The following is a 12,384-nucleotide window of genomic DNA, read 5'->3' as shown; positions in this document are numbered from 1 at the left end:
TTAATTTTACTGTTGTAGGTGAGAATCATCTAAAAAGCCTAATTCTAATGTTCTCGAGGGGGTAGAGATTTTTCCTTACTTCCCATCTCAATGATTTTAATTTTTAACTCTTTTCCACGCTATCCAAAACTAAAAAAAAAAGTGGAATTGGGCTCTAAAGTCGTATGGAGTTATAGGCTTCTTGGCCAAGAAGGACATACTGTACTATACACCCCTACTGCCCTAATAAGAATATATCAGAAGTCTTATTAGAATAGCAAAGCCACACATGACCTCCTGCAACATTTAAAGTGGCGTTCCAATTGAATCCCATAGGGTCACATAGGAAGAGGGGAGCCCACCCTTTCCCAAAGCTTGCGCTAGTTATCTTCAGATCTCGCTGTCCATTCTGCAATGGCCTGGTTGAATTAGCAAGTAACCCTACTGGACTCCTTTACCAGTTCATTCGGCAAAGCACAGACCAGCTGGTTTGACTGAATTTGGCTTCTCGGCCTTTTGGCTAAGATCAAGTGTAGTATCTGTTCTTATCAGTGTCCAGTGGGGGTGCTACCGACCATTCTAGTTTACGGGGATGGTTGTTGTACAGTACCCTCACTGGTATGATGGGGGTCCGGAAGGCTAGTACCGGAGGGACAGAAACCAGGGAGCGCCATGATTCGTTCTGGGGCCTTGGGAGTAATTCCTCTGGGGAGACCGGAAAGACCCAGTTCCTCCTGGTTTGAGCATGCTACCTTGGTCTGGCCTGGGGCTGAGGAGGCAAAAAGTCCGCAAACTCAGTGCCCCCTGAGGAGACGCGCTCAGGGGTGTCACTAGTAACACTTGGGTGTGGGACCCCACGGTGTGAAGATGACACATGGCCACTGTTTTTACACTCTTTTTTGCACAGCGCCCTAAGGACCAGGTCTTTTGGCTAAGTCCAGGGCAATTTTTGCTACGGGCCTCAGGGCCTGGTCTGTGCACTATTAGGCACGGTACCACTTTTTTATTTTATTCTATTTATTTATTCACTCCCACGTTTTGTCACTTTTTGCTTTCTTATGTGTGTGTTTTTCACGGATGGAGGGTGTGGGTCCTCGGGCCTTACCTGAAGTCTAGGGGGAGGATGTGTGGCCATACGGTTCCTTCCTCCCCTGATCCCTAGGGGGTTTTCTCTTCGGGAGAACCCCCTTGCCTAGTACTGGATGTCCTTATGCCCAGCCGAAGCCGGACATCCATATCAATTTATGATGAAATACTCTTTATTTGGAACATTTTATAAGAAAAACACTTTTTTACAAACTTTTTGGACTTTTTAATTTACATCGCAAAAAAAAAAAAAAAAATCCCAGAGGTGAATAAATACCACCAAAATAAAGCTTTATCTGTCTCAAAAAAATGCTAAAAAATTAATATGGGTACAGTGCTGCATGACCGCGCAATTGTCATTCAAAGTGTGATAACGCTGAAAGCTGAAAATTGGCCTGGACAGGAAGGGGGTAAAAGTGTCCGGACAGGAAGTGGTTAAAGCGGAACTTCCCCTTTTGGGTGGAGCTCCGCTTTAAGCTTTTGAAAAACAACAGACTTGCTGGTTGGATCACTAAATGAAAATAGAAGAGAGCCTAAAAAACAAAACGAATGTAGCCATCACATTTGGCATTGTTGAAAGCACACTGCGGCTGGCCCGCACATATGTGAACCGGCTCCATTGAAAATGTTTGCAGGTTCACATGTCATGTGAATCGGATGCGGTTCAATACACATTCAATTAGCATGTATGTGAACCAGGGCTCAATGTACCTACAGGTAAGACTTGTTATAGACTTAGGCTGGCCATAGACGAATTGTCGACCGATAAATGAAAAATTGGTCGTTGCTGGCACCGATGCTGTCACCAATGTCGTGGATTTTCCAGCATGACCGATGAGAAGATCCGTGAAAAACGGCCGACGGCATTGCCCCACTAACGGCGTGAATATTGGCCGATTTTTTCGTGCGGATGAAAACTCGGCCCATAAACGACCCGTCTATGGCCTGCATTACCTGTAGGTACAAGATAAAAAATAGACCACTTTAATACTAGGTGTGCAGTAAGGAGTTTTTCGGCTTTACTTTGACTTACCTGATCTCTGTATTTGTTCTGGGTCAGCGACTCAAAAAATAATGAAGCCAAACAGCATAACAGCCAGGCAATAAGCCCCTTCTCCCTATTCATTTTCTTAGGAAGGATTTAATTTAGGACCCTCACATTAAAATGTAAAATCTCCTTTTCAGTGACAGTAGGACGTTCCATTGTCCCTCCATTGTCTCCTTACACTTTCCTTCTCCTCCCATAGTGAGAACAATTACCTCTCCATCCTGTTCTATTCTAGTCCTCAATTCTGGAATGTCCAATCTGCATTGTCCTAACCCATAGGGTCAATATTTACTGACACATTTTCAATCAGCTTAGTAGTAAACAGAGAACTCCAGATCCGAAAGACTAGAAGGTCTTTCATCCAGTCTGAAAAAGATTTGACTAAATAAACAAGTTGGTGACCACCAGGAAAAAAAATGCAAGCAACTGGTAGTATATGTTTTGTCAGTTCTGAAATGTATTCTTTAACCCCATCATATGTGTAGCAAATATTACTCAAATGTCACAGCAATTCCACCCTCCACTTACACTATATTGCCAAAAGTATTGGGCCGCCTGCTTTTATACGCACATGACCCTTAATGGCATCCCAGTCTTAGTCCGTAGGGTTCAATATTGAGTTGGCCCCGCCCTTTTCAGCTATAACTCTTCTGGGAAGGCCGTCCACAAGGTTTAGGGGGTGTCTATGGGAAGGTTTGACCATTCTTTCAGAAGCACATTTGTGAGGTCAGGCACTGATGTCGGGGGAGGAGGCCTGGCTTGCAGTCTACGCTCTAATTCATCCCAAAGGTGTTCTATGGGGTTGAGGTCAGGACTCTGTGCAGGCCAGTCAAGTTCCTCCACCCCAAACTCACTCATCCATGTCTTTATGGACCTTGCTTTGTGCACTGGTGCAGTCATGTTGGAACAGGAAGGGGCCATCCCCAAACTCTTCCCACAAAGTTGGGAGCATGAAATTGTCCAAAATGTCTTGGTATGCTGATGCCTTAAGAGTTCCCTTCACTGGAACTAGGGGGCCAAGCCCAACTCCTGAAAGAGAACCCCACACTATAATCCCCCCTCCACCAAACTCTACACTTGGCACAATGCAGTCAGGCAAGTACCGTTCTCCTGGCAACTGCCAAACCCAGACACGTCCATCAGATTGACAGACAGATAAGTGTGATTTGTCATTCCAGAGAACATGTCTCCACTGCTCTAGAGTCCAGTGGCGACATGCTTTACACCACTGCATCCGACGCTTTGCATTGCACTTGGTGATGTAAGGCTTGGATGCAGCTGCTCGGCCATGGAAACCCATTCCATGAAGCTCTCTACACACTGTTGTTGTGCTAATCTGAAGGCCACATGAAGTTTGGAGGTCTTTAGCTATTGACTCTGCAGACAGTTGGCGACTTCTGTGCATTGTGTGCTTCAGCATGCGCTGACCCCTCTCTGTCATGTGACGTGGCCTACCACTTGGTGGCTGAGTTGCTGTTGTCTCCAGTTGCTTCCACTTTGTTATAATCCCACTAACAGTTGACCATGGAATATTTAGTAGCCAGGAAATGTCACAGATGGACTTATTGCACAGGTGACAACCTATCATGGGACCACGCTTGGAGTCACTGAGCTCCTTAGTCCTCATGCACACTGTGCGTTTTGATAATGCTGGTAATGATAGTTGTGTAAAGTCACGTTAAAAATCTGAGTTTTTCAGCTTTTTTTTAGCGTTTTTGCATTAGTGTTTAGTGGCATTTTGCTGCGATTAGAGGCATTTTCCTTCATTTTTTAGCATTTGTGGTTTTTGCTTTTTTTGTATTTTTTTGGTTATTAAAAAAAAATTTTTTTTTGGTTAAAAAAAAATGTCCAAAAATGCCGATTTCTGGCATTTTGCCATGTTTTGCAGCATTTTTCAGTGTTACAGCATTTTTACAGCTAAAAAACTCCTCTAGAAACCCACTAGTCCTGGCTTTTTTTTTCAGCCAAAAAACATTGATTGCAGTCTGTGTGTGCATGGACACATAGGATAACATGCTGGGGATGGACACATAGGAGAACATGTCGGGGATGGACACATAGGATAACATGCCGGGGATGGACACATAGGAGAACATGCCGAGGATGGACACATAGGAGAACATGTCGGGGATGGACACATAGGAGAACATGCCGGGGATGGACACATAGGATAACATGCCGGGGATGGACACATAGGAGAACATGTCGGGGATGGACACATAGGAGAACATGCTGGGGGGTTACTAGATGTAGAAAAAACCCGTCAACCGCCAAAACCAGCCGCTGTAAAACCATCCAGTGTGCATGAGAGATTAAAGTAGAAGCAGTCTGCATGCCTTTATACACCTGTGGCCATGGAGGTGATTGGAACACCTGAATCACATGATTGGGAGGGCGGGCCCAATACTTTTGGCAATATAGTGTATATTATCTGAACGCCAGTGCATTCATAATGATGACATCTCATCCTGACCTCCATCTACAGATGAAGATTTTTTTGTCATCAATCATTTCATACGATATTTGCCATTTTTCAAGTTATTGAGTTGGATTTTGTACTAGAAATTGACTACCAATTGGATACATTCAACAGATCTGAGGATTACTTTGCCGTGTATGGCCAGTTCACGGGGCCTTTTACACTGATCAGAAAAATGCACACTGGGAAGTTTCAAGCTGCATTTTTGGTGTGGTATAAAAAAAGCACCGGAAAAAAGTAAAAACACGGCAGAAACGCATATTCGTTTTTTTTCCTGCGTTTTACAACAGCGCAAGCGTGAAAGCGGCCTTAAGCCTCCAGCAGACTCTGAGGATGGGGGGTGGTTGCAGATGCATGTACAATCTGACTACCCTTTAGCAAAATAATTGGGTTCTGTGTGCTGCTTTGTGGGTAGGGATGGGGGATGATGGTGCAGGTGAACCCAACCCAGGGGCGGACTGACCATTTGGAAACTCGGGCACTGCCCGAGGGCCCGGGGTCAGTAGGGGGCCCCATGAAATGCCCCTGGTACCTTTTTTCATAGGCTTTTTTGAGTTTGGGCAAGGACACAGGGGCCCCATGATCCCCTATTGCTTGGGGGCCCCATGAGTTGTCAGTCCGCCCCTGGTCCCAACCCCAGTTAAAGTGTATGTAAAGCCAAAACTCACCAGGACAAATTGAGAGGGCCAATCTACCTAATGGGTCAATGGCTGAAGCAGCATGGAGGTATTTTCCCTAAGCAACTGGAGGATATCTTTCACCACTCAAATATATAGAAGTACAAAAGACTTTTGGCAAAGTACATTGGAGTTAATAGGATAGTCAAAATTAAGGTGGTGTTTTTTTTAAAGTGTATTTAACCACTTCCAGTCCGGACGCTTTCACCCCCTTCCTGTCCAGGCCGATTTTCAGCGCTATCACACTTTGAATGACAATTGCGCGGTCATGCAACACTGTAACCATATGATTTTTTTTAATCATTTTTTTGAGACGGATAAAACTTTATTTTGGTGGTATTTATTTACCACTGGGATTTTTATATTATTTTGCTATATAAATGAAAAAGTCAAAAAATTAAATAAAGTGTTTTTCTTATAAAATTTTGCAAATAAATAATATTTCTTCATAAATCTTGGCCAAAATGTATTCAGTTATCTTTTTAGCAAAAAAAAAATAACCCAAATTAGTTTATAACCAAAAATGGTACTAATTCACCGGAGATATATATATATATTTTTTTTTTTTAATATATTTAAATAAAACATATAATATATATATATAAATAAATCCGGTGAATTAACAGACAAGCACCCCAAAAATTATAATTAAAACATTTTTTTTTTTTACATTTTTTTTTTTTTTATATTATTGTTTTTTTTTTTTTTACATACTGTCACCGTAGCTGTACCGTGTCACCATAGTGACACTGTATTAGTTGTGGGGGGGTTATGAAGATTTTTTTTTTACACTGATTGCTTTTACACCCATAAAGGCTGTAAAAGCAATAATTTCTCCTTCTCTCTGGCAGCATTCTTGCAGCCATTGAGAAATACTGTGCGATCTGTGATTGGTCACTGCTTGTCACATGGTACAAGGCTGTTGTGAATAGCCTTGTACCATGTGACCTCTGTTATCATTCACAGAGGTCACAGGAAGTGACATCTTGCTTACTACTCTGCATGTGATCACTGATTGGCCAATCAGTGATCACATGATTGGGACCTCACACAGAGGTCCCGTACAATGATTGGTGTTCCACTGTGTCCGGAGACACAGCAGGCACTGGATCACGGTGCTGCGCACTCTCAGGGAGCACGCACAAGCAGGGGGCGGGGAGGCCGTTTATAAATGGCCACCCCCCCTGCACTGCCACCATCCGGCCATTTATATACAAAACGGAAAGTGGTTAAAGGATATGTTCACCTTTTGCAACATGTTGTATGCTACACACATATTCAGGGTGTAACATGTTACTGTTGCAGCAATCCCCGCACTCCCCCCCCCAATCCTCCATTGTGAGAGCAACCCAGGGATCTTTTCCCCACACCAACTGTCACAATTTAAACAAAAATGCGACTCTCCGCCCACCCAGACCCCACCATTCATTCATAGAGTTCTGTGAATGGGAGAACTACAAGTACCCTCAGCCTTTGTGGCTGTCTGCTTATATTCAGTAGTGTATTTAGGTTTTGTGCTGCCCTAGGCAAAACAAAAATCAGACCCCCCCGCCCATCCCCCAGAGAGCTTAAAACCAACCAATAACACCCCCCCACAGAGAGAGAGCCTGACATTGACCAACAACACCCCTCCCCCCCCCCCACCTGAGAGAGCCTTCCAATATCATCCCCCCCCCCCCCATCAGCAAGAGAGACCTTCACAGCTCCTGACATCCCCAGGAACGAGAGTCGGGCTCTACATACACCATCAAGCAGCCTGCAGCCTCTCTAGGATCCCACCTAGTCCCCATGCGTCCCTTTTTCTGCCCCTTCTTCTGGGGGTCAGTGCTGCCCCCCTGAAAAATTCCGCCCTAGGCAAATGCCTTGTGGTAAATACACCCTTGCTTGTAGTTCTCAGTGACCTACCAGAGCACTGATGAACCCCCTAGGTCAGGGGTAGGCAATTTGTGAGCCGCAGGACTATGCGTTACCCATTATGCCTCTGCAAGTCCTAGCTGTAACTGTCAGTTTTGTAATCTTTGTAATGCCTCATGGGAAATGTAGTTCCACAACAGCTAGAGAGCCACAGGTTGCCTACCCCTGCCCTAGGTAGTTCATTGATGGTTCCTGTCGTTGTGTAACTGCCTGTATGTATGAGGTACAGGCAGACAGCTTACACTGACAGTCTGCAGAAGTTATGCATTGCACCTGCAATTTGCTGATCATGGGTGCAATGCTCTGCAGACTTCCAGTAAAAAAAAAAAAAAAAACTAATTTTTTTACCTGCATTTATTATTATTTTATTTTTTACAAAGGTGAACTTATCCTTTTAAAGCAAAAACCAAAAATGTCAAATATTACCTCTTTATCTATTATTATTATTATACAGGATTTATATATTATTATTATTATACAGGATTTATATATTATTATTATTATACAGGATTTATATATTATTATTATTATACAGGATTTATATTATTATTATTATTATACAGGATTTATATATTATTATTATTATACAGGATTTATATGGCGCCAACAGTTTGCTCAGCGCTTTACAATATAACGGGAGACAATACAGCAACAATACAGTTCAATACAAGAGGGATAGGAGGGCCTGATCCTTGGAGCTTACAATCTAAGAGGAACAATCATTAGATGTGGTGGCTGCATTAGTTTTTCTTTGGCGTTTTTCCTCTATTTTCACCTGGTGATCTGGCTAGTAACACACCTCCTGTATTAGTCAAACACCAGTCTGGTTGAATGAGCACAGGAGGCACAGCAGACAGCAGCATTGTCTTTGGAGACAGTAGATGGTTAAACGTTTTAGCAGATTTAAATAAAATACACTAATTGAAACCAAACTTCAGCTGAACTTTATAATCAGCTACAGAAAACAGGTTTTTTTTCCTTTTGGGATAAAGGATTTACATAAATATATAAAAACAGATCATTTTAAGAACCCCTGACAGTGTTAAATTATTTGTGCAGACATGTAAGCTGATACATTCTGCTGGAGAGCTTAAGCTTTTGAAAAACAGACTTGCTGATTGGATCACCATATGAAAATAGAAGAAAGAAAGCCTAAAAAAACAAAACTAATGTAGCCATCACATCTAGGAATTGGTAAGCTGCAATATAATAAATGTTTACTTTTGGACTTAAAGTGGTTGTAAAGGGTCCAGGTTTTTTACCTTCATTCATTCTATGGATAAAGTTGAAATATCTACGTGAAGCAGTGCCTCCCAGCCCCCTCAATACTTACCTGAGCCCCCTTGTGATCCAGCGATGTGCACGGCAGCCATGGCTGTACCGGGTCTATTCCTCCTTATTAGCTGAGCCATCGGCTCCTGCTGCTGTCAATCACAGCCAGTCAGCTAATGAGGAGAAAGAGGGGGTGGGGCCAAGCCGCAGCTCCATGTGTGAATAGACACACGGAGCAGTGGTTTGGGAACATGCCTCCTCGGGTGCCCCCATAGCAAGCTGCTTGCTATGGGGGCATCTGACAGAAAGGAGGAGCCAGGAGCGCCATCAGGGGACCTGAAAAGAGATAGATCTGGGCTGCTATGTACAAAACTACTGCACACAACAGGTTAGTATAGAAATTTTTGTTATTTTACAAAAAAAAAATGAACTTTTAGTATCGCTTTAACCTCCTCCCGTCCAGCGCATGCCAATAAATGACCGGCAGGGAGAGCTGCGGATGCAGGGGGATGTTTTTAAACGTCCCCCCGCATCCATTGCCTGTGCACGCTCCCTGTGGAACACAGATTGCTGTACGGGACCTCTGTGTGAAGTCCTGATCGATGTGATCACTGATTGGCCAATCAGTGATCACAAGAACAATAGTAAACAAGATGTCACTTCCTGACATCATTGCTTACTACTTGTGAAATCTGTGAATGATCACAGAGGTCACATGGTACAGGGCTGTTCACAACAACCTTGTACCATGTGACAAGCTGTGACCAATCACAGCTCACTCAGTACTTCTCAATGGCTGCAGGAAAGCAGCCAGAGAGAAGGAGAAATTATTGCTTTTATAGCCTTTATGGGTGTAAAAGCAATCTGTAAAGAAATCTTCATCTGTAATCTTCATCGCCCTCCACAACTAGTACAGTGTCACTATGGTGACACTGTACTGCTAGGGTGACAGTATGTAAAAAATAAATACCTAAATAATATAAAATAAAAATGTAAAATAAAAATTGAAAATTAGAATTTTTTTTTATAAACTAATTTGGGTTATTTTTTTTATCAGAAAGATAACTGAGTACATTTTGGCCAAGATTTATGAAGAAAGGTTATTTCTTTGCAAAATGTTAAAAGAAAAACACTTTATTTTTCAAAATTTATGGTCTTTTTCATTTATATAGCAAAAAAAATAAAAATCCCAGTGGTGAATAAATGCCACCAAAATAAAGTTTTATCCGTCTCAAAAAAATGCTATAAATTTCATATGGGTACAGTGTTGCATGACCGCGCAATTGTTATGCAAGTGTTAAGTGTGATAGCGCTGAAAGCTGAAAATTGGCCTGGACCGGTAGGGGGTAAAGTGTCTGGACTGGAAGTGGTTAATACCACTTTTAGGCTGCAATTGGCTTTAAATTGCCTCTTTTCTGTACCTGTGTTTGTGCCTCATTATTTTATTTTTTTCCCAAAAAGAGGGAAAAAAATAGCAAATAAAGCAGTAAGATGAAAAAAAAATGTAGAGCATCAGTACACAAATTATGATCACATACACATAAAACACATAAATGCAACAAACACTAAATGAAATAAACGTAACTACCCCAAATACACCGCCCTAAACTACCCCAAATACACCGCCCTAAAGTACCCCAAATACACCGCCCTAAACTACCCCAAATACACTGCAGTAAACTACCCCAAATACACCGCCCTAAAGTACCCCAAATACACCGCCGTAAACTACCCCAAAAAAACCGCCGTAAACTACCCCAAAAAAACCGCTGTAAAAAGTACCCCAAAAACACCGCCGTTAACTACCCCAAATACACCACCCTAAAGTACCCCAAATACACCGCCGTAAACTACCCCAAATACACCGCCGTAAACTACCCCAAATACACTGCCGTAAACTACCCCAAATACACCGCCCTAAACTACCCCAAATACACCGCCCTAAACTACCCCAAATACACTGCAGTAAACTACCCCAAATACACCGCCCTAAACTACCCCAAATACACCGCCCTAAACTACACCAAATACACCGTCGTAAACTACCCCAAATACACTGCCCTAAACTACACCAAATACACCGCCCTAAACTACCCCAAATACACTGCCCTAAACTACCCCAAATACACTGCCCTAAACTACACCAAATACACCGTCGTAAACTACCCCAAATACACCGCCCTAAACTACCACAAATACACCGCAGTAAACTACCCCAAATACACCGCCATAAACTACCCCAAATACACCGCCGTAAACTACACCAAATACACCGTCGTAAACTACCCCAAATACACCGCCCTAAACTACCACAAATACACCGCAGTAAACTACCCCAAATACACCGCCGTAAACTACACCAAATACACCGCCCTAAACTACCACAAATACACCGCAGTAAACTACCACAAATACACCGCAGTAAACTACCCCAAATACACCGCCCTAAACTACCCCAAATACACCGCAGTAAACTACCACAAATACACCGCAGTAAACTACCACAAATACACCGCAGTAAACTACCCCAAATACACCGCCATAAACTACCCCAAATACACCGCCGTAAACTACCCCAAATACACCGCAGTAAACTACCCCAAATACACCGCCCTAAACTACCCCAAATACACCGCAGTAAACTACCCCAAATACACCGCCCTAAACTACCCCAAATACACCGCCGTAAACTACCCCAAATACACCGCCGTAAACTACCCCAAATACACCGCCCTAAACTACCCCAAATGCACCGCCCTAAACTACCCCAAATACACCGCCCTAAACTACCCCAAATGCACCGCCCTAAACTACCCCAAATACACCGCCCTAAACTACCCCAAATACCCCGTCAAACCTCTAAACTAAAAGAAAGTTAAAAAATGAATATATTTCCCCTAAGCAGCTCAAAAAATGAGAGTACAAAATGACTGAAAGAGCTCCTCTTACTATTACTATGAACCAATGTAGGTCCAATGTGGCCCCATCTCTTGTAGACAGTCCTAGGTGTGTTGTCACTTACGGTAATTGTGCGCAGGCTCCGGTTACTACAGCCAGCAGAGTCAGGCACAGTACTCCTCTCTTCATGATGCAGGCAGGTACTGTGCACAGTCCCTGATGGACCAGGGTTATAGAGTATTAAGGCTTTCAGCAAACAATCCCATTAATCAGTAACTGGGACAAAAGCCAAAACCAGCAGTGGGGGAAAGTACGAACTTGTGCAACTTCCCACACAAAAACATCCAAATACGCTGATACCATTAAAGTAATACCAATGGATACAACACAGTTCCCGAGAACGTTTAAGGGGCCACAAGTTGGTTTTGTATATTTTTATCTTTAGTTTGATGGTTTAGGCTATAAAAAATACCAATGAAAAAATGATCTATGAAATACTTTTTGAATTCCAGGAATTGTGCTCTGAATTTTTTTTGTAGAACAAATATAGAGCAGCCTTTTTCCAGCAGGGTACCTCCAGAGGTTGTTTGGCGTTCCTTGACCTGTGACTGATTGACCTTCCAGCTGATGGTGCCTGCATGATTCCGGGTCCAATGACTCTTGGCAGTTCATCTTAGCTTTCCGTAAGGTTGGCATGGTGGGGGGGCATTATTCCTACTGACCACCAATGTGTAAGGATGGCCAAAGACACAGCAAATTTCTTTTCTGCAACCATGGAGGGGGGCGGGGTTGCGGGAAAGAACTTAACTTGACCTGTGAAAAAAAAACAATGGAGAACCACCTGCACTACCCTGAATAACCCATTGTTCTAGGAATGGGTTGCCGCGGACACCTGGCTATACACCTGGATAGAATGGGATCAAAATTATAATAAAATTGGTGCTGCGCTCCCAACACTGGTACTTATATAAATAATTACCGTATTTTTCACTCCATAAGACACACCTAGGTTCTAGAGGCGGAAAACAAGA

General features: G+C 42.9%; 1 protein-coding gene and 1 pseudogene across 2 annotated transcripts in view; one reads left to right on the top strand and one right to left on the bottom strand.

The window, feature by feature from the left end:
• LOC149453942 (complement C3-like) overlaps nucleotides 1–11,566 on the bottom strand; it is a 181,863-nt gene extending 170,297 nt beyond the window's left edge. For both annotated transcript variants that reach the window (XM_089688009.1, XM_089688010.1), the window contains exon 1: nucleotides 11,478–11,566. In XM_089688009.1, the coding sequence (XP_089544135.1) occupies nucleotides 11,478–11,542 (65 nt within the window). In that variant the 5' untranslated portion in view covers nucleotides 11,543–11,566. The remainder of the gene's footprint in view (nucleotides 1–11,477) is intronic.
• Nucleotides 480–594, top strand: LOC149453943 (U2 spliceosomal RNA; annotated as a pseudogene).
• Nucleotides 11,567–12,384: the final 818 nt, after the last annotated feature.

The sequence above is a fragment of the Staurois parvus genome, unplaced genomic scaffold, assembly GCF_062004578.1.
Source record: "Staurois parvus isolate SC_StPar_1 unplaced genomic scaffold, SC_StPar_1.0 ptg000444l, whole genome shotgun sequence".
NCBI classification, from domain to species: domain Eukaryota; kingdom Metazoa; phylum Chordata; class Amphibia; order Anura; family Ranidae; genus Staurois; species Staurois parvus.
This window is presented reverse-complemented; position numbering and strand designations above follow the sequence as displayed.